The 26,666-nt window shown below is 55.6% G+C and overlaps 2 protein-coding genes across 6 annotated transcripts; one reads left to right on the top strand and one right to left on the bottom strand.

Moving 5' to 3' along the window:
• The first annotated feature begins 779 nt into the window (after positions 1–779).
• On the top strand, positions 780–21,268 carry ABCC10 (ATP binding cassette subfamily C member 10). Of its 3 annotated transcripts, none has more exons than XM_060109979.1 (22): positions 780–858; positions 1,230–1,401; positions 4,241–5,459; positions 6,625–6,852; positions 7,500–7,656; positions 7,885–7,994; positions 10,039–10,118; positions 10,749–10,920; positions 12,292–12,390; positions 12,811–13,000; positions 13,709–13,786; positions 13,949–14,143; positions 14,575–14,725; positions 14,920–15,109; positions 16,795–17,138; positions 17,456–17,625; positions 18,132–18,292; positions 18,577–18,830; positions 19,763–19,908; positions 20,006–20,103; positions 20,349–20,461; positions 20,787–21,268. In XM_060109979.1, exons 2-22 carry the CDS (start codon positions 1,241–1,243, stop codon positions 20,938–20,940), a joined length of 4,470 nt encoding a protein of 1,489 aa, XP_059965962.1. In that variant the 5' UTR covers positions 780–858; positions 1,230–1,240; the 3' UTR covers positions 20,941–21,268. The 3 variants fall into 3 exon arrangements, with proteins under 3 accessions (XP_059965962.1, XP_059965963.1, XP_059965964.1); XM_060109980.1 differs by having other exon boundaries at positions 832–983; XM_060109981.1 differs by lacking the exon at positions 780–858 and having other exon boundaries at positions 1,370–1,401; positions 5,331–5,459.
• A 123-nt stretch (positions 21,269–21,391) lies between these two features.
• Positions 21,392–25,721, bottom strand: DLK2 (delta like non-canonical Notch ligand 2). 3 transcript variants are annotated; one of them, XM_060111010.1, is made up of 5 exons: positions 25,508–25,721; positions 25,169–25,232; positions 23,825–23,955; positions 23,214–23,358; positions 21,392–22,127 (listed from the first exon to the last, which is right to left on the bottom strand). In XM_060111010.1, the coding sequence occupies exons 1-5, from the start codon at positions 25,581–25,583 to the stop codon at positions 21,392–21,394; spliced, it is 1,152 nt and encodes a 383-aa protein (XP_059966993.1). In that variant the 5' UTR covers positions 25,584–25,721. The 3 variants fall into 3 exon arrangements, with proteins under 3 accessions (XP_059966993.1, XP_059966991.1, XP_059966992.1); XM_060111008.1 differs by having other exon boundaries at positions 23,843–23,955; positions 25,508–25,583; XM_060111009.1 differs by having other exon boundaries at positions 23,214–23,268; positions 23,846–23,955; positions 25,508–25,583.
• Positions 25,722–26,666: the final 945 nt, after the last annotated feature.

The following is a 26,666-nucleotide window of genomic DNA, read 5'->3' as shown; positions in this document are numbered from 1 at the left end:
AGATTAAATGGGATAATCATAGTTATTTGTTGAGCTACTTTTCTTTGGGCGCTGCACATACTTGTGCCAGATGTATACCAATAACATGCCCCTTAAACAAATAATAAAACTAAGATGCAGAAGTAACTTGCCCAAAATCACACTGCTAAAAATTGGTGGGGTCAGGATTCAAACTGAGGTCCGTTGAACTAAAAGCTTATGTTCTTCCACTGCTTCCCTAAAAGATTTATTTTTTGCGTTACTACTCTAAGCAAGGCACTTGCACTTAGCACTGTAAATTAATTATTCAACTCTCTCAACACTACTTCGGTAGTGGTGTTATTGCCCCCTTTGTAATGACAAAGAAGCTAAGGTTCCTAGACGTTAGGCAACTTCCCCAAGGCCATACAGCCTTGGAGTAAGGAAGGAAATGGTTCCAGTGTCCGTAAGCGGCACGAGGCTCGCATGTTTGGCTTCCCATCGCTGTAAGCTGTAAGAATTAGAGTGCAATGCATGTGCCTGCTAGTAAACAGTAAACACATGGGAGCGAGTACTCTACGTGACAGTGTATGGCTGACGCTGCATTAGAGCTGAGATCAGTGCATTTGCAAGTGTCCTGAGAGGCAGCATAAGCACGCCATAATACAGGGGGCTCGCCTCCATAGAGAGAGAGGGAGGGGGAGGGGGAGGGGGAGGCGGGGGGCGGGGGGCGGGGAGGGAGAGATGCGCACGCGCACAGAAGCCCTGCAAATTTTGGGAGGTCATCCCGCCTCTAGGGGGTGCCACGCGAGCCTGGTCAGGGTCTAAGCCGGCAGCACGCTCTTTTGCTTCCACCAGTGCTGAGGATCTCGGGATCCGGTGGGAAAACAGCGTCTTCAGGTGAGAGGTTCCAGATCTCTGGGGGCGGGGACGCAGGGAGTGGGAAAAGCGGAGCCCGGCTAGGTGACCAGTCCAGAAAGCCGCCTGCTCCTGGGAGCCAAACCAACTCCCTTTCCACCGCTGAGGTAACGCAAGAACGGGCGGTGTCTGGTTTCGGGGCGGCAGCAAGGGAAGGTCCCGCTTTGTGGGCGGGGTTGAAGGCGGGGAGGTCCGACAGGGGACGCGCTGTCACTCTACTCCATCCCCGCTTCCTGGTCAGCGTCCCGCCCCCTCGGGTGCCGGCTCCCTGCCTGCGCCTAGCACTTGGGAACGCGGATTCCTCTCTCTCTGGGAGGGTCCTTCCCTCCCTCCACCCTCTGCTTTCCTCTCAGGTGAGGCCTCCATGGAGCGGTTCCTGGCCCAGTTGTGCGGCACCAGCGCGTTGCAGCCGCTCCCTGTGTGGGAGGGGGACACCACCGGCCACTGCTTCACCCAGCTGGTGCTCAGCGCCCTGCCCCACGCGCTCCTCGCTGTGCTCAGTGCCTGCCACTGGGGCAACCCGAGGTGGGTAGAGACGGGTGCAAGACATCTGTCCTTGTGTTCCTGCAGACCTCACTCGAAACCCACATCTCCGCGGAAGTGTAACCGAAATAGTGAGATCTCTGGAGTAGGGGGCAAAAGTAGAATAAAATGTGGGCATAACCACTTTGCAGCATTGTGGCTGTTTGAGGCAAGTTACCTGGCTTCCCTGAGCCTCATAACATTGTTGGGAGATTTAAATTAGATAATGCATTTAAGCATATAGTGCAGTGCTTGGCACATTTTTAAAGGCCTGATGCATGGTAAAAATCATCACTTTTGTAGATTTTCAGATGCGCAAACACAGTTGTCATGAATTGGAGGCAAAAGTGGGTGAGCAATGTTTTTAAGCCAAAAAGGTTAACGTGTGCCGAAGATGTTGAACCAATTTCTCACCACTTCCGTCTAGGAAACCTCAGTGTTTCTAGGCTCAGAAAAGCATATGTACTCGTTAGAGAGGAAGCAGTCGGTAGAAAAGAAGAGCAAAATCAGAACCTTAATCCTTCCTGAATTTGGGGCTATAAGGTGTAGGTGCTAAACTCACCTTGATTTTATACTCAGTTCCTGTATGTCTAGATATGGCTAAAGTTAATCTCACTCTGGCTACTGATAAGGCAGGAGGAATGTCTGGTCTGTCTTTGGGAGTCCCTAGTCTAATGGACAGACTATGTCCTTACCTAAGATGAGTTAGAGGATGATGAATCCCTTCCTTGTGTAGGAGAGGCTTCAGAATTGCTTGGTCTGGGAGGAATCCTGATTTGTCTTTTATGCAGAGACAAAAGTGTGGAGAGGGTTAGTCAGTCAGCACAGAGTGACACTGACTAACTGAGAAGGATTATCTGTGCTCAGAGGAGTATCTTTTAAAAGTTGGCCTAGTCCCTTGGGAACTCACAGTGTAAGGAGAAGGCAAGAAAGACCAACATGTAATCCACAGAAATTGTGGTCATCTCACTTCATTTAACAGATTTTTGCAAGGTGCTGAAAAGGTTTAGAGAGATCCAGAATCTTAGACAGGAAAGGACCTCAGAGGGCTTTGGGTCCAGACTCCTCACTGCTTACAGTGCTGATGAGGAAAATGAGATGCAGAGAAGGAAAGAGTCTTGCCTGAGTTCATAAGACTGATTAATGGCCAGCTTGGAGCCAGTGTTCCAGCCTCCAAGGGCTCACAATGTTCTTCTGTCCCCACATCTTAGAAAAAAAGAATTATTAAAGGTTGACTTTTATCTGAATATAAACCCCTCCATATAACTGTGATTACTGAATTTTTTAAAGGAAACCCAAAACATTTTAACCTACAATTAAAATTTTGAGTAACCCAGCCCTGCCCACAACACAGGGAATATAGATTTATGTTTTTATATGAACCTCTTCTTATATGAACCTTCAAGGTGTTCTGATATGTACTGTTGCAGGTGTGTTTTCCTGCACTTGATTTTTAAAATAATTAATTAATTAATTATTGGCTGCAGTGGGTCTTCATTGCTGCCCGTGGGCTTTCTCTAATCGCGGCGAGCGGGGGCTACTCTTCATTGTGGTGCACGGGCTTCTCATTGCAGTGGCTTCTCTTGTCACGGAGCACAGGCTCTAGGCGCGTGGGCTTCAGTAGTTGTGGCACGTAGGCTCAGTAGTTGTGGCTTGCGGGCTCTAGAACACAGGCTCAGTAGTTGTGGTGCACGGGCTTAGTTCCTCTGTGGCATGTGAGCTCTTCCGGGACTAGGGCTCGAACCCATGTCCCCTGCATTGGCAGGCAGATTCTTAACCACTGTGGTACCAGGGAAGTCCCCTGTACTTGATTTTTTTTAAAAATTTTATTTATTTATCTATTTATTTATTTTTGGCTGAGTTGGGTCTTTTGTTGCTGCACGCGGGCTTTATCTAGTTGCGGTGAGTGGGGGCTACTCTTCGTTGTGGTGCGCAGGCTTCTCATTGCGGTGGCTTCTCTTGTTGCAGAGCACGGGCTCTAGGCGCATGGGCTTCAGTAGGTGTGGCATGTGGGCTCAGTAATTGTGGCTCGCGGGCTCTAGAGCGCAGGCTCAGTAGTTGTGGCGCACGGGCTTAGTTGCTCGGCGGCATGTGGGATCTTCCCAGAGCAGGGCTCGAACCCGTGTCCCCTGCATTGGCAGGTGGATTCTTAACCACTGTGCCACCAGGGAAGCCCCCCTGTACTTGATTTTTAATGCAGGCAGATAACCCTTTTGTTTATTAAACACTTTTTTTGCAAGCCAAGATGATACAAAAATGAAAATAGGTTTTTCTTCAGCTAATGGAGTCACAAAAATGATCCACACCATCTTCTACAACCATTGGAGAAACAGAGAGTAGAATATTCTGAGGCTTCAGAAAATTTAGGCTATAGTGTTAGTGTATAGAAGCTGTATGTAAGTCACATTTTTATCCATCTAATAGTGCTTCGGATGAATTTAAGGGTTATTTTATGTAGATACTTTTGTAAAAATGAAAACTCATCTCTTAGTTGTTATCTGTAGGAAAATTTAGGTTTTGGGGTTTTTGTTTGTTTGTTTGTTTTGTTTTTTTTGTAATTAGGGTCTTCATGTTCCGTACAACCTTAACTCAGAATTTTTTATTTCTGTGGCAAAAGAATGACAAGAAATGGTATGGGTAGATTAGAAAAATGGGTTAGATTAATCCAGGAAGATTTCCTGGGAGAAAAGACCCTGAGTTCCAGAGTAAACTGGGATGGAAATAAGGTATACAGGCAGGAAAGGGAGTTGATTCCCTCTAGGTAAGTGAGTTACTGGAAGTATGTCTGGGCCCTGAGTCAGCTGCGATGTGCCTCCTTTTCTCTTTTCCCCCTTGTCCCCAGGAATCCAGGTTACATCCCGCGCTGCAGTCCTGGCTGGCGGGTCCGACTTGCAGCCTCCTTCCTGCTCTCCATTTTTCCACTGCTAGACCTCTTTCCAGTCGTTTTGCCACCAGGGGCAGGCCCAGGGCCCATAGGACTAGAGGTGCTGGCCGGGGGCGTGGCAGCTGTGGCCTGGATCAGCCACAGCCTGGCCCTGTGGGTGTTGGCTCATTCCCCTCATGGCCGCTCCCGGGGGCCCTTGGCCTTGACTCTGACTGCCTTCCTGCCAGCCCCAGCCCTAGTGCTGACCCTGCTATGGCACTGCCAGCGAGGCACACTTCTGCCTCCACTTCTCCCAGGGCCCCTCTCCCGCCTATGCCTTCTCATCCTGCAGCTGGCTGCACTCTTGGCCTATGGACTGGGCTGGGCAGTCCCTGGGCGGCCACAGGAACCCTGGGCCCAGGAGCCCCTCCTCTCCGAGGGACAGGAACCCGAGGTAGCTGAAGATGGGGAGAGCTGGCTGTCACGCTTTTCCTATGCCTGGCTGGCACCATTGCTGGCCCGTGGGGCCCGTGGAGAGCTCCGGCAGCCCCAGGACACTTGCCGCCTCCCCGACAGGTTGCACCCAACCTACCTAGCCCGTGTCTTCCAGGCACAATGGCAGGAGGGGGCCCGATTGTGGAGGGCCCTGTATGGGGCCTTGGGGCAGCGCTACCTGGCACTTGGACTGCTAAAGCTGGTGGGGACCATGCTGGGATTCTCAGGACCCTTGCTACTGTCCCTACTGGTGGGCTTCCTGGAGGAGGGGCAGGAGCCACTAAGCAATGGCCTGCTCTATGCCCTGGGGCTGGCCGGTGGGGCCGTTCTGGGCGCCGTGCTGCAGAATCAGTATGGGTATGAGGTGCGGAAGGTGACACTTCAGGCACGGGGGGCTGTGCTGAACATCCTGTACCGAAAGGCTTTGCAGCTGGGGCCCAGACGCCCTCCCACTGGGGAGATCCTGAACTTACTAGGCACCGACTCTGAGCGGCTGCTCAACTTTGCTGGGAGCTTCCATGAGGCCTGGGGCCTGCCCCTGCAGCTGGCCATTACCCTCTACCTGCTGCACCAGCAGGTGGACGTGGCCTTCGTGGGCGGTCTGATCCTGGCACTGCTGCTGGTTCCCGTCAACAAAGTGATTGCCACCCGAATCATGGCCAGCAACCAGGAGATGCTACGGCACAAGGATGCGCGGGTTAAGGTGAGGGGCCGCTTGGGGTCCCTCAGTCATCCAGAGTCCCCAGGTCCCAGCATCCTGGTCCCCAGGTCCTCCCATGCACTGTGCCTGAGAGAGTGAGTGTGATCTAGAAGTTAAAAGCTCAGACTGGAGAAAAACAGACATGGGTTCACATCCCACCTCTACCACTTACTAGTTTAATCACTTCAGACAAGTCACTTAACCTCTCTGGGACTCCATTTCCTCATCTGTAAAACGAGGATAATAATAGCTTGCCTCATAACATAGTTGGAGGATCGTATGAGATACTGCTTGGCAAGTGCCAGTCACAAAGTAAGCACTAAGTAAGCGTAGCCTGTTAGTAATATTATAGTATTAGCTCATGCAGCCCTAAGAGCAACCCTAGGAGGTAGGAAGTAACCTGTCTGCGGCCAAATGGGATTTTAGTGTTAGAGCCAGGACCCAATCTCCCACCTCCTCATCTCAGGCACAGAGCACCCCACAACCGCATGTGAAGGGGCCTAGGAGAACCCCAGCTACCTCTTAGGGGTGGGCTGTGGGGAAATGAGTAGGTCTCTCTCCTGCCTGGGCCAACTCTAGGTGTGAGGGTCTGGCTGAGTCAGTTCTGGGTTCTGCAGTGATTGTAGTACCTTTAGGGAGGGGATGGTGGGCTTAGGGGTCCATATAGCGTAGTTGTCAACCTCTTACTGGAATAGCTCCGAGTGCTAATGGGGAGGGGGGTGTCTCTGAAAGCTGGTTATGGCATGAAGCCTTTTCCCCTACCCATGACAGCTATTGACTAGTCTCCAGGGCCACCTGGGAAGGCTCCCAGTGCCTCCCTGGCTTGCAGGCTGGGGATGTTTGAATGTTAGGATTCAAGGAGTTCCTCTGGCCCTTGCCCATCTTGCCTGGCCCTGTCGTCTGCCTGACCCTGGGCTGTGGTGTGCCCTCCTACACCTGTATACTCCTATAGGAATAGTTCCCATACCACCCGACCCCCCCCCCTTTACTTTCCACCGCTTCATCTAGGAAGGTGGGAGGATTCCAGCTCCAACCTGCCCGCAGCTGGAGCATATGGGGGCTCAGAATACTTGACATCTTGTGCCAGGAGCCTGGGGGAGACTGAGCGGTGGAGAACACGCGTGAGCAGTGTCTCCACTTTGTACTGCTCTCTTGTCCCCACCCCTAGCTCATGACAGAGCTGCTGAGTGGCATTCGTGTCATCAAGTTCTTCGGGTGGGAGCAGGCGCTGGGGGCCCGTGTAGAGGCCTGTCGAGCTCGAGAGCTGGGGCGACTCAGGGTCATCAAGTACCTGGATGCAGCCTGTGTGTACCTGTGGGCTGCCCTGCCAGTCGTCATCTCCATCGTCATCTTCATCACCTACGTCCTCATGGGGCACCAGCTCACTGCCACCAAGGTGAGGACCAGGAGGGGAGGGGACGGCTGTAGGAATGCATGGGAGAGAAACAGCAGCACGGAGACTGCAGTGGAGTGTGGAGTGAGGAGTGGACTGGGGCACTCAGTGCTGGCTGGGAAGGAGGGATGGAGGGTCCCTGGCTGCCTTATCCGTTCCCAACCAAGGAGAAATTCTCTGAAGGGACCTTTCATCTGGGGCCTCGGATATATAACGCTTCCCTCTGCGAAGGAATTCCTTTCTTTCCTCTCCTCTTCCTCTCCTACTTGTGGTTAGGTCCCCTTATCCTCATTCTGATGGCCTTGGAGGAAAAGTTCACGATCCAGTGCAAGGTGGATCCAGTGCTGGGTATAGCCAGGTGATGTTGCTACTTGGAAATTCTGAGAAGGTCTCAGAGTGAGCTAGGTGTGTGTGCTTATCAGGGAGCACCCTGGATCCCTGGAGGAGTATCTGGAATTTCTGGGATTCTTGGACTGGCCACCTCTGCCACCTCTAACCCAAGATTGTCCAGCTAACTCCTCAGTTTTGCTGCTGCCCTGTTTTCCCCTCCACAGACCTGTCTGCAGGGCCACCCATAGAGCAGGCCTTCAGATAATTCCCGAGCTTCAGGTGATGCTCCAACCCTTCCCCCCACCTTCGACCCCACTTAGGTGTTCACGGCCCTGGCACTGGTGCACATGCTTATTCTTCCCCTCAACAACTTCCCTTGGGTGATCAATGGCCTTCTGGAGGCCAAAGTGTCCCTGGACCGGATCCAGCGTTTCCTCGACCTTCCCAACCACAACCCCCAGGCCTGCTACAGCCCAGGTAATGGGAAGCTGGAGGGCAGAACCTGGCACAGGGGAGGAGGGGACTGTAGCCCCTTGGTTGCTGTACACAGATGCTGCCAAGGGGAGCCAGAGGCAGCAGAATTTAGGCGGGGCAGGTGGCCATTTCCTGGGGGAGAATCCTCAGACCAAGACTGAGGCTGAATTAGCCCTGGGCAGGTAGATTGTGGATTAGAAGCCCAAGCTCAGTGGCTTCTTCCTTGTTCAGATCCTCCGACAGAGCCATCTACAGCCTTGGAGCTACATGAAGCCCTCTTCTCCTGGGACGCAGTTGGAACCAGCCAGGAGACCTTCATCAGTCACCTTGAAGTGAAGAAGGTTGGTTGGTCAGACACCCTAGTAGAATCCCCAGACTAACGAGGGACATGCAAGCTCAGTGACCGATAAACAAGGACAGAGCCAATCATAGCAAGATGGCCCAGTGGCTCTAATTACTGAGGGAAGGACCAGAGAGGTTTTGGTGAGCAGGTTCTCATTGGAGAGGAGATGATACCTTATCTCTGAATGTCAGTTTTCTAACACACAGCCACTTCAGAGCAGTCACATCTCTCCCTGGTCACCAGACCATTCACATCTACCCAGTCCAGTCCAACAACTGCATTTTTCTCTCCGTGTCCCTCAGGGGCTGTCGAGTTCAGAACAGACTCCAGAACTTATCCAGCATCTTCCCCAGGCTAGGGACCTCCGGGAGAGGCCCAGCAGCCCCTTCTCAGAAGGATTTTGAAAATGGTATAGATAATCCTCTATTTAGCCTGGTGAAGAGGAATCACACCCTGTGACTCACACCCTGGCATACATCATCAAAGAAGCACTTGAAAGAACATTCCTGGCAGGACGGCAACTCCTCTTCACCAGAGTCCTGAGTTTTCACTCTCCCCTGACCCATGTCCAACCCTTCGCCCCACAGCTCAACCCAGCGTTCTCCAGGGGAGCCTGAACTGCCTCTACCGCATTTGGCTCATGTTTCTGGCTTGGGCTGAATGTTTTGTTTTTCCTCTTAGTTCAGGCAAGACAAGGCTGGAATTTTTGAAAGGAATTTTACTAATGTGTCATTTGGGGCTTTTTTGGATATAAGTCATAGAAACCCACTGGAGCTAGCTTAAGCCAACAAGAATTTGTAAGAAGGATATAGAGATGAATTGCAGAATCCACAGGCAAGCACGTGGGCAGATCTCAGCAGCAGCCCAGAGCCAGGCCTCGACTTGCCAAGCAGCTCCTTCCGTCTGCTTCTCTTTCTGTATCTGCCTCATTCTTCTCTCTCTGTGGACCTGCTCTCCACTGAGCAGAAGACAGGCCTGCAGAGAGCCCTTTCACTTGCCACAGCCAGAAAGAGGGAGGCTTCCCAGGGAAGGGTCTCAGGTTGGTCTGGTGTCCACTTGAAGATAGGCTAACCCTGGCTGGCAGTGTGGGACATCACAGACAGAGCTGCTAGGAGCCCCACCTGTTTCTATGGAAGGAATTTTTTTCCGTTGTGTACAAAGAGATAGCTCCATGAATGTATGTTACAACTAAGCAAGGAAGGGAGCACAGAGAATTTTAAACTGCAAATCACAGAAATGGGTACCTGTGCAAAACATTGTTTTTGCCCTGAGCTATTAGAAATCTAGCTGCAGGGACTTCCCAGGTGGCGCAGTGGCTAAGAATCTGCCTGCCACTGCAGGGGACACGGGTTCGAGCCCTGGTCCAGGAAGATCCCACATTTGGTGGAGCAACTAAGCCCGTGCGCCACAACTACTGAGCCTGCTCTCTACAGCCTGCGAGCCACGACTACTGAGCCTGCGAGCCACAACTACTGAAGCCCGCACGCCTAGAGCCCATGCTCCGCAACAAGAGAAGCCACCGCAATGAGAAGCCCACGCACCGCAATGAAGAGTAGCCCCCTCTTACCGCAACTAGAGAAAGCGCAAGCACAGCGACGAAGACCCAACACAGCCAAAAATAAATAAATAAATTTATTTAAAAAAAGAAAAAAAAAAGAAATCTAGCTGCAGGTGGAGTTAGCTAGCCCAGCATCCAGGCCCCAAAGCCTGGAGTCCTTCCTTCCCCTCACCCCATCCTGGGTCGCCTGCCTCAGAGCTTTCCTTGGAAGTTCTCGGGCAGTTTTCCTCCCATGCTCTCTGGCACACTGCTGCTGTCCAAAGGCCCTTCACACAGTGAAACTGATGCTTCTCTGAGCAGAGAATAAAACACCCTACTCCCCTGGGGCCACACAGCATGTCACCGAGGCTCAGCTCAGCCTGTGGGGTGGAGAATTCTTTCCCTCCAGGCTAACTGGGGCCTAGAGAGAAGCCTCCATGGGATGATTGCTATCCCAGGGCCTCAGGAGGGAGACCTGACACTTACTTGTGTGGCTTCCTTGCAGGGTATGCTGGTGGGCATCGTGGGGAAGGTGGGCTGCGGGAAGAGCTCACTGCTGGCTGCCATCGCGGGAGAGCTGCACAGGTAAGCAACTTCCAGCACCCCGTGTCCTCAGCTCTGCCCTTTGTCAGCGCTGTCCTGGCCCCTGCTACATGGTGGACACCTTTTTAGAGGCCGCAGGATGCCAGGATGAGCAAGACATGGTCCCTTTCTTGGGAGAGTTTTCAGTCTGTAAAGGGAAAGGAAGTGAAAGTGGGTTCTCAAAACCATCACCACAGAGTGTTAGAAGTGCTGTAATAGTGAGTGAAGAAATAAATGGAAACAGCCGGCATCAGCTACTCTTTCAGAAAGTGTGCTTGTGCACGGGAGGGATCCAGAGAGGAGCAGAGAGGTGTGAGGGAGGGCCTTTTTATTTCACGGTGAGAATGAATGAGTGCAGGGTGGTGGCCACACTCTCTTCTGAGCACATCGACATATGACAGCTGCTTGGCTGCAGCCAAAGAGCAATTTCTTCCCTTCCCAGTCCAGAGTGAGCCTCCAGCCTCATTAGGATCCCTTGACCTCAGTGGCTGCCAGTCTAGAGAGCCATGTGACATGGAGCGGGACCCTGTGTAAGAGACAGCAATCTGGAGAGGCTTCCGAGAGGCAGGGGCTGGGCAGGAAGGGGACCAGCGGGGAGCCAGCCTCCCATGCTGCTGGCCTGGCTCTCTGCAGGCTGCGTGGGCGGGTGGCAGTGTGGAGGCTGTCCAAAGGCTTTGGCCTGGCCACCCAGGAACCCTGGATCCAGTTTGCTACCATCCGAGACAACATCCTCTTTGGGAAGACGTTTAATGCCCAGCTGTACAAGGAAGTGCTGGAAGCTTGTGCCCTCAACGATGACCTCAGCGTGAGTGCCTGTCCGCCCGCTTCCCCGCGTCCCTAACACCGCAGGTCAGAGACTTGCTTCTCTGGGAAGGGGTTGCTTGTTCTCAGGCATCATTTACCCAGGACTGGCCATCAGGCTTTGATCCTCCCAGAGTGTCCAGCTTCTGCACAGGGCCTGGGGGGAGGGTGGAGACTGGGTGTTCCACACAGCAGCCATGGGAACCCTGCAGCCTCTGGGACTAGGGGAGGGTTTCCTATGAGGCTTAGCTCTGTAGATGTGGCTAATGGTTCTGATTCAAGAGGCCTTCTCCCACCTCCCACTGGAAGAGTCAAGATTATTCTAGAGAAGTCTGGCAAGCCCATCAGACCCCCCACATCCAGAATACTAAATTTAAGGGGGATGAGAGTCCAGCTTTCTCCTGTGACTTTCCCACCCAACCCCCATATCCCCTGCAGGACTGTCATCAGCATTACCCTGTCTAGGTAGATGTGGAACTTCCCTGGAAAGGAGGACCTTTGACTCCAACCATGGAGCATCTTATGTCCACTTATCATTTGTTTCTACATCAGGCATTTCCCAAATGTCTCCTGGATACAGGGAACTGTTCTGGGTACTAAGAAAAGAAATGAATCACAAAGCTTTTCCCTCAGGGGAGCCACCATCTGGTCGACCACAGGTGCTTCCTCTGGTATGGGGACCCCTTAGCTAAGGAGACCTCTCCCAAGGCCACAGGGTACCTCTTCCAAGGCTCAGGATACCTTCCTTCTCTAAAAACCTAGGAAAGTTTCACTTTGAATTTGGCCATCTTCATCCTTGCCTGTTAAAAAGGCAGGGTAGTGAGTGTGACGGAGTGGTTAAGGATCTACATTTGTGTCCTGCCCTTTACTAGCTGTGGAATGACCTTGGGCAGGGTACTTTGAGCTTTGGTCTCATCTGTGAAAATGAAATAACGTCAACTTCATAAGGTTGCTGTGGGGGTCAGATGAGATGATGCCTGTAATGTGCTTAGCACATAGAAAGTGTTCAACAGGGGACTTCCTTGGCGGTACAGTTTTTAAGACTCCACGCTTCCACTGCAGGAGCCATGAGTTCGATCCCAGGTCAGGGAACTAAGATTCTGCATGCTGCGTGGTGCAGCCAGAAAAACAAAAAACAAAAATAGGAAAGCTTGTTAAAAATTCCTAAAGAAAAGAAAAACGTGTTCAACAAATGCTCTTTTTTGTTGGAGTTGTGGTTTGTCCCCTCTGGCCCACATACCTCAAATTCAAGTCCAGTCTCCTCAAGCTCCCTGGCTCTCTGACCCCCGCCATCTCTTCCCTGCAGAGGGGTAGGAAATGGGGTGGAAAGTACTGGGGGGCTCGCTGACCAACACTGCGGGGCCTGTCCTGTCAGATCCTGCCTGCTGGGGACCAGACAGAGGTGGGGGAGAAGGGTGTGACCCTCAGCGGAGGACAGCGGGCCCGGATTGCCCTTGCTCGTGCCGTCTACCAGGTAAGTTGAAGATGGGGGAGCCTGGAGCCTCGGGAGCTCGTCTGGGGAGGGGGCAGCGTGGGGATATTTTCATCAACATCCAGTTTCTTCCCTCCCCCTTGCATGCACCTAAGGTGTTGGTCCCTTGGCCATCCCATCCCCCTTTTTTAGATTGAAGGCAGAATTAAAGGCCCTTTAAAAAGCATTATGTGGCTTGAGGCACTGGGACCCAGCAAAGCTGAACACTGGCCCTGGGGCACTGGCCTTGCCTAACTGGAGGGAAGTCCACCCTCTGGTCTCACCACCTTCTTTACTGCTGTAGGGGTAGCCCCAGAGTTCCTCTCAACCGTATTCCCGGACGGCCTCAAGATCACGTCCTAGGGAGAGGTCTGGGTTCTGGCCAGAGGACTTGGTATCCATGGTGCCCCCACCTCTCCCTAGGAGAAGGAGCTCTATCTCCTCGATGACCCTCTGGCCGCTGTGGATGCGGACGTGGCCAACCACCTGCTGCACAGGTGCATCCTGGGAGTGCTGAGCCACACCACGCGGCTGCTGTGCACCCACCGCACTGAGTACCTGGAGAGGGCTGACGTGGTGCTGCTGATGGAGGCTGGACGCGTCATCCAGGCTGGTAATGTGGGCCACCAGGGTGGGAGCCTGGCTGAGTGAGGGAGCCATCTGCTCGGGTGCGACAGATGGATTGTCAAGTGCAGATTCTGCCACCCCCTCTGTGTGTTATCTGGGCCCCGTCATGCTTCTGTCTAGTGGGAGACCCTCTTCTGCCTTCACAAAACTGGTGTGAGGAACAGAGAGCAGGAGGGAAAGGAGCCTGTGGCTTTGTGACTGGGAGCTTTGAGAACTTAGAGGCCCAGGATCTCAGAGAACAGTTTGATGTCCTCGGAGAAAGGAAAGCAGTCAGGTTTAGAATAATCATTTTATTTAAAAACAAATAAACAGAAACTCTGATGGATTATTATCCAGAGGGACATGACCATTGGCATGTTCACTGGAGAGAAACAGAATGAGGCTCCACAAGCAGGTTAGGAGTTCCAGGAAGCATGAGGAGAAAGCCCAGCGGTAGTGAGAGGTGCCTTTGGACAGGCTTCCCACAGGTGGCCGTGACTCTCCTCCCAGGGGTGAACATTTTCTGTCTGTGCTGATCGGACTCCAGACACAGAGGGATGGACTTGATGGTCCTGCTCAGGGTCTGCGGGTCCAGGGCATGGGTAGGTCAGGGAGGGGGTCCAAAGAGCATGGGAGGTGGATTGGCTCACATGTTTAGAAAGGCATAGAATATACCCAGAAGAGCCCCCTCCTAATCTCCCCTGCTGCCTTCCAGGGCCCCCTTCTGAGATCCTGCCATTGGTACAAGCTGCCCCCAAAGCCTGGGCTGAGGATGGACAAGAGTCTGACCCAGGTACGGCCCGGGGTGAGAGGAAAGAGCCTGCTTTTCGCCACCACACTTGTAGGGAGATGTTTCTAGGAAGCTTGCCTGCCCCTGAAAACACTAAGGTTTTCAACTGTCATCTCCTGTAAGCTTAATTCCACCCCCCCCACCACCCACCTCTCTGATTCTCAGTCACAGCCCAATCAGTACGGAACCCAGAGAAAACAAAGGAGGGGCTGGAGGTGGAGGAGAGCACGTCTGGCCGCCTGCTGCAGGAAGAAAGCAAGAAGGAGGGCGCTGTGGCCTTCCACGTGTACCGTGCATACTGGAGGGCCGTGGGCTGGGGCCTGGCCCTTGCCATCCTCTTCTCTCTGCTCCTCATGCAAGGTAGGAGTAAACCCTGCAGGCCTTCATCCCACCCACAGCCCTGTCACCTAGGTCCCCATCACATCCATCACCTTGTACTAATCATTACAAAGCCCAGACACTCACCATGTGTGGACGACAGCTGGGCCAAGAGACATGTCCCCAGTTCTGAGGGTCCCAGGGACCGGGAGCCAGAGGGGAGCAGGGATGCTCCGTAGCCATCTTCTGACCTGACCCCAAGGCTGACTCTCGTTCTGCAGATTCAAGATCACGCTCTCCCCAGAGCTGAAGGGTGATGGGCCCAGGAAAGAAGTGCACACTGGGGAGGACATAAGGTGGGGACGGCTGGGGAGGAGGGTAGAAACCAGAGTCGAGAGCAGAGGAAGGGGGTGTCTGAATAGAAAGAAGAAGATGAGCTGTCTGGCAGCTTTCTCCTTCCCATCCCCACCCAGCAACCAGGAACTCGGCTGACTGGTGGCTCTCCCACTGGATCGCTCAGCTGAAGGCAGCCAAGAATAGCTCCCAGGAGGCGCCAGCTCCCACCAGCCTGGGCTCCGCAGGGCCACTGTCTGCCCAGTTGCTCTTCTTCCCCGGAAGCCTCTAGTGAGTGGTTGGGGCCAGGAGCAGGCCTGGGGCTCTCAGAGTGGTTGCCAGGCAGGGAGTGAGTTGGGGGGCTGGTGTTCCAGGCCCTGTGTCTCCTGGAGGGTGGGGAGCAGTGGCGTTGGGGAGGGGCGTGGGGAAGGGACCCCTGAGTGGCCCCACTTTTGGTTACCCACAGCCCCCTCCCCACCACCCAGCACCTCAGTGTTCCCACTGCCCAAAGCTGCCCCCAATGGCTCCTCAGACATCCGTTTTTACCTCACCGTGTATGCGACCATTGCTGGCGTCAACTCCCTCTGCACCCTTCTCCGGGCAGTGCTCTTTGCAGCGGGCACCCTCCGAGCAGCCGCCACCCTGCACCGCCGCCTGCTGAGTCGAGTCCTCATGGTGAGGGGATGGGAGGGTGGGGGTGGCATGGGGGGCCCTTCCCGGTACCTGGGCTCCATCAGGGGCCCGTCCCCCATCCTGGTCCTCAGGAGAAAACAGCCCCTCACAGATGGGTGCAGCACTTGAGACCTGGAGAGGCCAAGAGCAGAGCAGCTGCCTGGGTTCAAACCCAATTACTTAGGCCTATAGCTTTCTCATCTATAAAGTGGGGAGAAGAGAATCTTCCTCAGATTTACTTCCGTTTTTTACTTCAGGGGCAGAGGACTGAGTTAATCACCACTTAGTTCATGTGAGATCCCTTTTTAATTTTATGCATTGATCCATTCCTATTTATCTGCAAACCCTGTTTTCATTTCCTCTCCTTTCCTTGATAAGCAGCCATCCTAGATGTGTTTAATATGTATCTTTTTGGCTTTTTGCAAAATGCCTGTGTTTTGTGTGCACATAGTTTCATAAATGACATTCCTTTTCTCACAGTTTTTATTTAGAGCTTTTCTAAGGTCCATCCCTGTTGCTGTGTGTATATATAGTCTGTTGCTTGCCCCATTGGTCATTATGAGGATTAATCAGTACATCGAAAGTGCTTAGGATAGTGTCTGGCATATACAGGGCCCAATTACAATTATTATTAACGATGTTATTATACGAAGCTCTTTTTTTGTCTGTTATCTTATTAGGGCCTCATTATAACCATTTGAGTGGGTACTATTATCCTCATTTTACAGATGAGAAAACAGGTTCTGAGAGTGTGTGCAACCTGGGCAAGGCTAGTTCTGTGGCCGTGAACCCAGGACATGTGGGTCTTTCCCTTGCCTCTCCGGGAGCAGCTGCCCACTGTCTGCCCACATCTTCAGGCTGTGAAGGAACTAATTTCTCATAAGCTGGCTTCAGGAAATGCTTCAGCAAGTCTTTTGACCTAGTGCCCTGCCTTAAGATAGGACTGATCCCCAAGTAAAGGCAGAGAAAGGGAAAGCGTCTTTGAGACCGTACCTCCCAATAGTGAGTAGTCTAAATAGCTAGGAGTTACCAAGCACCTGCTCTGTGGCAGGCAGACCCTACTAAGCTCCTGACTGCTGTCTTTTTGGCTTCAATTCTGCTGTCAGCCCCGGGGGGTGCAGTTTCATTACTATCCCCCTTTTTGAGATGAGGGACAGGGGGCTTGAGGAGATGAAGCCCCCTTACCTGGGGTCTCACATCTGGTAAGTGGCAGGGCTGGAATCCAAGAAGCAGTCTGACTCCGGAGCCTGAGTGCTTGACCGTGGGACAGTGTGGACTTTGACCGCCGCCCTCACCACTCTGTCCCGCCACGGGCAATCAGGATGTTCCTCCTAACATCTAACTAAATCTCACTCATGGCCTGAAGACTCCATCTTCTGGAAAGAGATTAGCTGCCTGCCCTTGAAAGGGGGGTAGGCACGTCTAGCACAGAAGTAGAGGGGTGGCCCGCCTGGCCTCTCAGGGCCCCCGCTAGCCAGAGGGATGGGAGAGACTCTCTCTTTCCCACCTGGGGTATTCTTCCTCTAAGCTCCTCCAGCCCCACCTCAGTGCCCACAGACTCTGGGGACACTTTACTCCTTTCCTATTCTCTACCTTCGGCCTTTCCCCCCAGCCCACCTCCCCCGGGGGCTCCCTCCATGGCTTCTCCGCTGGCCCCTGCCCTGGCCCACCCACACCCCTCCTCCCAGGCGCCGGTGACTTTCTTCGACTCCACCCCCACGGGCCGGGTCCTCAACCGCTTTTCCTCCGACGTGGCCTGTGCGGATGACAGCCTGCCCTTCATCCTCAACATCCTCCTGGCCAACGCGGCAGGCCTGCTGGGCCTCCTGGCTGTGCTGGGCTCTGGCCTGCCCTGGCTGCTGCTGCTGTTGCCGCCTTTGAGCCTCATCCACTATCGCGTGCAGCGCCACTACAGGGCCTCCTCGAGGGAGCTGCGGCGCCTGGGCAGCCTCACCCTGTCTCCTCTCTACACCCACCTGGCCGACACCTTGGCCGGCCTCCCTGTGCTCCGGGCCACCGGGACCACCTACAGGTGTGTGAGGTCCGCCTCCTCCAATCAGTGCGAGGGGGGTGAGGTGCTGGGGGGAGGGGGGAAGAGGGACCCCTGAGAAGAAGGGGGGCGGGTCTCAGTCTCCTGAGAAGGGAAGGGTGGGTGAAGACATAGGGGGAAGAGGAGAGAAACAGAAAAGGGGGAGAGTGACACTGAGCAGACGCCTACGAGAGCGCACATTGGCTCCTCTGTACCACTGAGGTGCGGCCTGTGGGCGTGCAGGTCAGCTCTGAGGAGGAGGCATTCTACGGGCAGGGCGTCTGGGCGGGTCTGTGCAGCTGTAGCGTGGCTTCCCCCAGGTTTGAGGAGGAGAACCAGAGACTCCTGGAGCTAAACCAGAGGTGCCAGTTTGCTGCCAGCGCCACGATGCAGTGGCTGGACATTCGGCTACAGTTCATGGGGGCCGCAGTGGTCAGCGCCATCGCAGGCATCGCCCTGGTACAGCACCAGCAGGGCCTCGCCAACCCAGGTGCCGCCCCGGGACCCTTCACTCTCACCTCAGAAGTGTGTTATTCCCAGCACCTGCCCCAGACCTCTCCCTGCACTGCCCCCCCCACAGCCCCAAGCATTTTCACCTCCCATCCGGGGTTCCCTGTGAGGATATGTTGTAATTCTCATCACCCGCATTTTAGAGTTGAGGAAACTGAGCCTCAAGGAGTCACTCACCCTGGTGGTCGTGGACCTGGGACTAGTCAAGTCTTCTGATCTCTGCCCCTCCGTGCTCACCCGTCCTCAGCACTTAGCAACCGGCCCTATAGCCCACCTGCCTTCTACCCGTCCTCCCTCGTAGCCTTTCCACTCTGCTGCAGCCAGCCTCCTGTGGGCCTGGTCTGGCTCCTGCATCTTCCTCCTTCAGTGCCAGCTTCCTCTAAATGCCCACGGTCCACAGCTCAGGGTTCGCCCGTTCTGCCCAGCCATCCCCACACACATCCCAGCATCCAAGCCTCCCCTGGCAATTGTGTTCCCTTCCCCCAGGACTCGTGGGCCTGTCACTGTCCTACGCCCTGTCCCTGACGGGCCTGCTCTCCGGCTTGGTGAGCAGCTTCACACAGACAGAAGCCATGCTGGTGAGCGTCGAGCGGCTGGAGGAGTACTCCTGTGACCTGCCCCAGGAGCCCCAGGGCCAGCGGCCGCAGGTAGCCTGCACCTTCATCCCAGCCTGGGTGCTAGAACCCTGAAGGATCCTCCTAACGGCCCCAGTCTCTCCTCCAGTTCCTTTCCTTGTGCCCCTCACCATTTTTCTCAGCTCCTGTACCGTCCCCTGTGATCTCCCTGATTTTTGTGTCCATCCCCCCATCACTCCTCGTTTCCCTCACCTCTCCTCTCACGGCATCCATCCCTCATTCCTCTCCCTTCCACTCCCCTCATTCCTCCCCATCTCACCCATCTCCCTCCCTCTCCCACCCACGGACCCCACCAGCTGGGCATTGGCTGGCTGAGCCAGGGGAGCGTGGAGTTCCAGGATGTGGTGTTGGTGTACCGGCCAGGGCTGCCCAATGCCCTGGATGGGGTGACCTTCTACGTGCAGCCTGGAGAGAAGCTGGGCATCGTGGGCCGCACGGGCTCTGGCAAGTCTTCCCTGTTGTTGGTGCTCTTTCGGCTGCTAGAGCCCAGTTCTGGGCGAGTGCTGCTGGACGGCGTGGACACCAGCCAGCTGGAGCTGGCCGAACTCAGGTCTGGGGGAGGGAGGAGAGGGGACCAGACTACTGGCACTTAGAGGAAGGCCCAGTTAGGAAGGCTTTATGTAAACTCAGGGCAGACAGGGTTGATCAGGAGGTGAGACGGAGGATGGGACAAGCAGGCAAGGATAGTGAGCTGCCAGTGCTCAGGCTGGGGTTCATAGCTGTGGTCCTAAGGTTTTCACCTTCCCAGGTTCACCTTGTACTTCCCAGCATACACCTTCTGCTCTAGACCACCAGTCACTGCGTCCTGAGTCAGAGCCTCCCAGGTGCTGTGACCTCGGGCTTGGCAGGCGGTGCTTGGGACAGCTGGAGACCTGGGCCAGTTTCCTCTGGCCACAAGGGGTCTCATCTGGAGCTAAACACCCCTCCCAACCACGTTGCCCTAGTATCATTTTTTCTGAGTTCCATGATGTGGAAAAAGGTAGGGATGCTCTGTCCTAAAGTCCATTACTGATCCCAGGCCCTGGCCCTGGCCTTCCTGCCTTCTCTTCTAACCTGTGGTGGCCATAGGTTGACCATAAGGCTCCTCAGGACCCAATTTCAGGCCCACTTCCAACCTTGAAGCATCCCCTACCCAGTCATTCCTTGGTCCCCTCTGGTCATTCTTTGCCATCCACTGCTGTCCCTTGATTGGAGTCAGTACCATACGGTTTAGCTCATGCTTGTTCTGTTTTGCCCCTCAGTGAGATGTAAGCTCCTTAAGGGCAGAGTCTAGGCCTTTGGTTCCTTTGGTATTCCTCATAGCACTGGCACAGTTCTAGGTACATGGCTGACCAAGCAGGGAACAGGATGGGGGTTATGTTCAGGTCTTATCCCCAAGCTTTTCTGGAGGGCTGGACCTATAGCTAAAACCTGTGCTGGGAGCAGAAGCGGCCACATCCCCAGCCAAGACCCCCATGTCCTGTCCCGTCCTCATCCCCCCAGATCCCAGCTGGCTATCATCCCCCAGGAGCCCTTTTTGTTCAGTGGAACTGTTCGGGAAAACCTGGACCCCCGGGGTCTGTATGAGGACAGGGCCCTGTGGCAGGCCCTGGAGCAGTGCCACCTGAGTGAGGTGATCGTATCTATGGGTGAGTTCTAGGTCCTATCCTGCATGGTGGCAGGAGTGAGCAGGGAGGGGGTTGAGGGAGGCTCAGAACCCAGGGGTGAAGATGCTGTGCTTTGCAGGTGGTCTGGATGGTGAGCTGGGCGAGGGGGGCCGGAGCTTATCTCTGGGGCAGAGGCAGCTGCTGTGTCTGGCCAGGGCTCTCCTCACAGATGCCAAGGTAAGACAAGAGGAAGGGACATTCGAGAGGGCCAGGAAGAAGGCAGCGGACATGTGAGGGGTGAGGGGTGAGGAAGTGGACTGGGGAGAGGTCTCAAGAGACCTAGTTAGTTTTTCTTTTAGAGCTGGAGGTGGGGAGCTGTGGGCTGGCCTGAGCCAGACCAGGAGGCGGGGGCTGGGGCTTATTAGCAGCCACGGCTGACCCTCTTCTCCCTCCTCCCCCCTCATCCTTTCCACATGGTCCAGATCTTGTGTATCGACGAGGCCACAGCAAGCGTGGACCAGAAGACAGACCAGCTGCTCCAGCAGACTATCTGTAAACGCTTTGCCAACAAGACAGTGCTGACCATCGCCCACAGGTGTGTAGGCATCCAGAGTGAGAATCTAATCAGGGGCTAAGGTGTCATGGACCCATAGCCTCCCTTCCTTTCAGAAACCCCAGGGGTCAGGGCTCTAGAGATTCCAACCCTCATGAATCTCAGCTCCGTGTTCTCCAGGCACCGACCCAGGCCCTTTGTAGCGCATTGTCTGAGGGAGCCTGCAGCCCCTCCCCTAGCACAGAGCCAGGGGCTGAAGCCTGTGGGGCAGGCTGATGCTGTCCAGAGGAGAAGAGGAGGGAAAGCAGGTCAGCTTTCTCTAGGGCGTTGTCCTCCACCCCCACGCTGACCACCCTCTCCCACGCAGGCTCAACACGATCCTGAACTCGGACCGGGTGCTGGTGCTGCAAGCCGGGAGGGTGGCGGAGCTGGACTCCCCCGCCGTCCTGCGCAGCCAGCCCCACTCGCTGTTCCAGCAGCTGCTGCAGAGCAGCCAGCAGGGAGCCTGCTCCTCTCCCTGAGGGCCCCGAGTCCCCGCCCCACAGGGCCTCCCTCTGTCCTACCCACTGCTGCCTGGCACAGGGGGGCCTACCGCTTGTTTACACCCCTCTGTGGCTCTACCTCTCTCTCACCTCCGCAGAGGGGAAAAGGGTACCCTGGGTTCCTCTTTACAAACCACTCCTTCTCGGGGGCAGAGTCCCGCGGCTTCCCCAGAAGCAGGCCTCTGCTCTGGCCCTCTTGCATCTGGGACTCCAGGCGGATTTTTTTCTGGCAAAGGAGCCCACATGCACTTGCATAGTTTTATTTGATAAAATTCCATCTTACACTCTGTGTATTAAAAAAATAATATTTCTGGCATGAGGCTGAGGTCCCTCAGTGTTGTGTATCCCAGCTGAGGGGTGGCGAGAAAGGGCCAATCCAGTCTGAGCGGCAGAGGAGATGAAGGAGGGGGCAGGAAAGCCCCCATCTCCATCACAGTGCTGTGGTCTTCCCAGGCTCAGGGGGCAAGTCAGGCGGCAGGGGGAGCCCTGCCGACAGCATGCTAACCTGACACTCCTGGTCCTGGCGCGCCGGGGCATAGCGTGGGGCAGGGTAGCAACAGGGTCCAGGGGGGCAGACACCCCGGCGCCAGGCCCTCAGGGTCAGCAACACCGTGGACAGGACCAGAGCGGCAGTGACAGCCCCAAACAGCACCACGGCCACCAGGCTAGACTCGCCCAGCCTGGCCTCCTGCCTCCGCACCACCTCCTTCACGGAGATGCGCAGCAGACCGGCGCCCCCGCTGTGGGGAACAGGCCCCGTGGCAGGTACCACTGCAGCCAAGGTGGGCCCCGGGGGGATGTCCGCTATGGTGGCGGGATCTGGGATGGGTAAGACTAGCTCACAAGTCTTGCCACCATAGCCACTTGGGCAGAGACAGTCAAAGTCGTGGACCCGGTCCCGACAGCGGGCCCCTCTCTGGCATGGGTGGCTGGCACAGTCATCCAGGTTGATGGTGCAGAAGCGCCCAGCAAAGCCCTCAGGGCAGAGGCAGGAGAAGCGGTTGATGCCGTCCAGGCAGGTGGCGCCGTTAGCACAAGGCCGCATCAGACAGTCGTCCACGTTCACCTCGCAGCGGGCACCCACAAAGCCCGCCAAGCAGCGGCATGTGAAGTTGACGGCAAAGCCCTGGTCGTCCTGGCACTGCCCGCCATTCCGGCACGGGGAGCTGAGTGGAATGGGAGAGGGCATTTTACCGACTGCCATCTGCAGGGTAGCCCAGGTCGACATCCTGATCACTGCTACCACTACCACCCCCCTTCTAGCTATGTCACCTTGAGCCACTTTTCTGTGAGCCTCAAATGCCTCATTTTAAAAATAGGATTAGAGGAATTCCCTGGCGATCCAGTGGTTAGGACTCTGTGCTTTCACTGCCAAGGGCCTGCGTTCGATCCCTGGTTGAGGAGCTAAGATCCCACAAGCTGCACAGCACGGCCAACAAATAAATAAACAAAAGTGTTAGAAGAAATTTTAAAATAAATAAGTTTTTAAAAAAATTAAAATGGGATAAGAGCGGTACCCGGCTTCCCAAATGGTAAGGGTTAGATAAGATAATCCAGGGTCAAGCAAGTAGCAGAGGGCCTGGCCCCAAAGCAAGGCTCAAGGCAAGTGTACAGTTATTATCCACGCAGGCTCTCAGGCTTGACGTGGAAATGAGGAAGAGTCCAGACCTGTAGGCCATTTCCCCATTCACCACGAGGCATAAGGCTGCTGCGTGGAACAACTTTAGGGGCTGCGTGCCACCCCTCCTGGGAGGATGAGGGGAGTCCTAGGCCCTCAGCCTCCCCACCCAGGGGGGTCACACATTGATGTGTTACACCTCCAACCCCTGTAGATTTTTTTTTTTTTTTTTTTGTGGTACACGGGCCTCTTACTGTTGTGGCCTCTCCCGTTGCGGAGCACAGGCTCCGGACGCGCAGGCTCAGTGGCCATGGCTCACGGGCCCAGCCGCTCCGCGGCATGTGGGATCTTCCCGGACCGGGGCACGAACCCGTGTCCCCTGCATCGGCAGGGGGACTCTCAACCACTGCGCCACCAGGGAAGCCCCCCTGTAGATTTTTGTTGTTGGAGAAATGGTTCACTTTTTTCTCAAAAAGTTGAGAAACCCTACAGATACTCTGACAGACTGGGTTTTATCTTCGAGTACCCCCGTGTGGGACTTCAGACCGTCAGCCCTAACACTGCCCCACCATCTTCTCAACAGTCCTCTCTCCTCCATCACCAGATCCTCATCTAATCTGGGACCAGCACTCACCCTGCCTGCTCACAGGGTCCGGCCTTGCGCTCACAGTCACGCCCGTGGAAGCCCGGTGGGCACACACAGTGGTACTTGCCGCCCCCGTCATATACGCACTGGCCTCCGTTCCGGCAGGGGGACTGTGTGGTACAGATGTGCTCATCTGGAGAAGACACCAGGAGGGCTTGGGGTTAGCCCCTCACGTCTGGCACCCAGACCTGCCCAGGCCCCACCCAAAGTTCTGTGGGTGTGGCTCATACTACAATCCCAGCCCATGCTGGTACAGTGTAGTGGGGGAAAACAACAACACTGAATTTGGAGTTGGGAGGCACTCAGCCCTGGCCCTGTTTGTCTGTCTCAAAGTGCCTTTGGGCAAGTTGTATCTTGTCTGTAGATCTCAGTTTCCTCATCTGTAACATGAGTACAGTTTTCCGCAGGTGTCTTGCCTACCACATAGGGTTGTGTTTAGGATCAGTTCAGACAACAGATAGGTACAAAGTCTAAAATTATAAGCTACCATATATTTTCCGGTTTGAGCCAGACACAATAGGCGCTCAATAAATAAGGATGAATGTTCTCCCAAGACACTTGAGGTCCCCAGACAACAGCTACCCTCTCTACTCCCCTACCTTTGTCACAGAACTTGCCTGCCCAGCCACTGTGACAGATGCACTGCCAGGGCTGGTGGCAGGTACCATGCTGGCAGCCAGGCATCCTCACACAGCGCTCACAGTGCAGCCCCTCCCAGCCTGGGTCACACCTGATGGGGAGAAGCACAGGGTCAGGGCTCTGGGTAGAAGGATGTGAAGAAATGGAGGAGGCAAGATCAGAGCTTCTAGGAAACAGACAAATATGACAGCCCCCAGGGGAAAGCAGGCCTATCCCAGGTTGATACAGGGCTGTGCAGGGTCACGGGACACATATATGGTATCAGACCATCAGACACCAGCATTCAAGTCCTGGTTCTGCACTTTGTCTAACCTTTCTGAGCCTCAGTTTTTTCATCTGTAAACTGGGGATACACCTGGCAGGGATGTGTTGAGGAGGAAATTACGATGATGTCTGTAAGTGCCCCCAGCACCACTCCTGGCATGTCTGAGGTGCTTAGAAACATTTTTTTAAAAAAGAGTGACCTTGGGCTTCCCTGGTGGCGCAGTGGTTGAGAGACCGCCTGCCGATGCAGGGGACACGGGTTCGTGCCCCGGTCTGGGAAGATCCCGCATGCCGCGGAGCGGCTGGGCCCGTGAGCCATGGCCGCTGAGCCTGTGCGTCTGGAGCCTGTGCTCCAAAACGGGAGAGGCCACAACAGTGAGAGGCCCGCGTACCGCAAAAAAAAAAAAAAAGAGTGACCTTGAAAGGTCATCAGGACTATCTTTCTACCCTGATTCCAGGGCAAAGGCCTGCTCTACTTTGGAGAGTCCCAAGCACCCTCAGCCCCTCCAGGACCTTGCCCTGTCAGCTCATTTCCTTATGACCAGACACACTTTTCCTCCTGCTGCAGAATTTGCTCAACCCCACCCCACTGAGTCAATTACTCAAATTCATCAGAAAAGACTCTCAAAAGTGCTTCTCCCCAGCAACCCTTGCAACAGCCTTTCTTTTCCAGGCTAAACCAATTCTCTTTATGTCTTTCCTTTATCTCCCCTTTTCCTTATGGCTCCCACTCTCCACACTCCCTCAAGCTTTGGGTCTTTCTCCTGGTATCTTGAAGAGGAATGTTGCAGAATACCTGGTTGGGAGAGTGAAGTGGGGAGCCATAAGCTAGAAGAAGCAAAGGAGTGGCAAGGCACAGGGGAACTGGGGAGGGGTAAGCACAGGGTGAGGGGCTGGCTTTCTGCCCTGTGTGCCATGTGCACGAGGGGATGGGGAGAGAGCAGTAGAGTCATTCTGCTCTGGGGCTTGAGCTGGTTGTGTGTGTGGAGGCCCGGGAAATGTGGAGCACAGCGTTTGGGAGCACGTTCTCAGAGAGGTACCTGCAGGAGCCATCAGGTGCACAGCAGCCATGGGCCAGGTCACAGTGGGAGCTGCAGTCATCGGCTGCAAGAGATTGATGTGAGAGGGGTGAGCCCGGGGTCAGCGCTCAGCTGCCTGCGATGCGGGGCTAGGGAGAGGATGCAGGGTCCCAGTAATTGGGTGGACTCAGCTCTGGGACAGGGCAGAACAGAGACTCATCCCATTCCAAAAGGATGTCCTGGGTGTCGCCAACCCCGCGGGTCGGAGCGCCTGCAGTGCCATCTCTGGCCAGCAGAGGTCAACGTGCAAGCGAGGGACAGCCGGACAGGGCCGCGACCTGAGCCCAGGGGAGCGCTCACCTCGGGCAGGCTTTACGGGTGCCCCCAGGATGCACAACAGGCACACGAGATGTAGGCAGCGGCAGCCGCTGGGCATGGTCAGCGCCGGCCCCGGGAGGGACAGACGGACCGCCGGACGTGCGGACACCTGTGGGACGGCACAGGCTGGGAGGCGGCCGGACGTGGAGATGGGGGCACAGATTCCGGTTCCGAGTGATAACGAGCCGAGAGGGGAGAGGGGCGTCCAGACAGAAAAAAGCGGCGGGGTCAGCGGAGGGCGGGGGCTGGGAAGGTCTGAGCAGACGAGGGGATTGGAGACAGGAACCGGGAGCGGGCTCTGTAGGAAGGAGGTGAAGGATGGGCAGCGCAGAGCGAGGTCAGGACACTGGAAGGACCGGGGAATGCAGTCGGACGGAGGGGGACAGGGAACAGCGCCGAGGGGCGTCCTCGAGCACGGGGGCGACGCGGTGGCTGGTTCCCGGCAGCGAGCAGTCTCTGCCCCCCACCTCCGACTCCCCGCAGGACTTGCTCCCGCATCCCCTTCCTACCTCCGCGGCACTCGGCTCGGCCGCGGCGCGGGGCCTGGGCACCCCAGAGCGCCCCCAGCCCAGCGCGCCCCTGCCCTCGCTGTCCTCACCTCGGGCTGGGAGGCGGCGCGCCCCGGGGCGCAGAGCGAGGCCGGATCCGACGGACTCAGCTGAGGGGCTGGGCCGGGGCGCTGGGCCGCCCCTAGCGGGTCTCCGGGCCGGGCGCCCAGGCGGCTGCCATGCGAGCTGGGGAATCCGGGGCTCAAGGCGACCCCGAGCGGCGGCGGCGGCGGCGGCTCTTCGCACGCGCTCAGGCCGCCTGCCAGGGGCGGCGTGTGCCGGCGGAGCCCGCCTCCCCCCTCCCCTCCCGTGCCTCAGCCGGCCCGCCCCACACCCGCCCGCGCCCGGCGCCCACCCCCGGCGACGCACCGCGTACCCCCGCCCCGGGGCTCACCCTTCCTCTGAGCCTCGCGCTCTCCTGGGACCCCACCCTCCGCAGCCGCCCGACCTCTCCGCACCTCGCTCTCCCTGATGGGAGGAGGAAATTATGGGAGTCTAAATGGGAGCAGACTGTAAAGGGTCGGCCAAATGTGCGCAGCCGTTATTCTCCATCTCACATCTCCGCTTTCGTGACCCGCACTGCTCACCCCACG

This window comes from Mesoplodon densirostris, chromosome 10 (genome assembly GCF_025265405.1).
Source record: "Mesoplodon densirostris isolate mMesDen1 chromosome 10, mMesDen1 primary haplotype, whole genome shotgun sequence".
Classification (NCBI taxonomy): domain Eukaryota; kingdom Metazoa; phylum Chordata; class Mammalia; order Artiodactyla; family Ziphiidae; genus Mesoplodon; species Mesoplodon densirostris.
Note: the sequence above shows the minus strand (reverse complement) of the source record. Positions and strands in the feature narration are given on the sequence as shown.

Bases quoted from the DNA above. Each gene is read 5' to 3' on its own strand.
- ABCC10 (XM_060109979.1), top strand. From the start codon at position 1,241: ATGGAGCGGTTCCTGGCCCAGTTGTGCGGCACCAGCGCGTTGCAGCCG. The intron at 17,139-17,455 runs GTGTGTGAGGTC...GGCTTCCCCCAG, and splicing joins GCCACCGGGACCACCTACAG to GTTTGAGGAGGAGAACCAGA. The intron at 18,831-19,762 runs GTCTGGGGGAGG...TCATCCCCCCAG, and splicing joins CTGGAGCTGGCCGAACTCAG to ATCCCAGCTGGCTATCATCC.
- DLK2 (XM_060111010.1), bottom strand. From the start codon at position 25,583: ATGCCCAGCGGCTGCCGCTGCCTACATCTCGTGTGCCTGTTGTGCATC. The intron at 25,233-25,507 runs GTGAGCGCTCCC...AATCTCTTGCAG, and splicing joins ACCCGTAAAGCCTGCCCGAG to CCGATGACTGCAGCTCCCAC. The intron at 23,956-25,168 runs GTACCTCTCTGA...TCTCCCCATCAG, and splicing joins GCACCTGATGGCTCCTGCAG to GTGTGACCCAGGCTGGGAGG.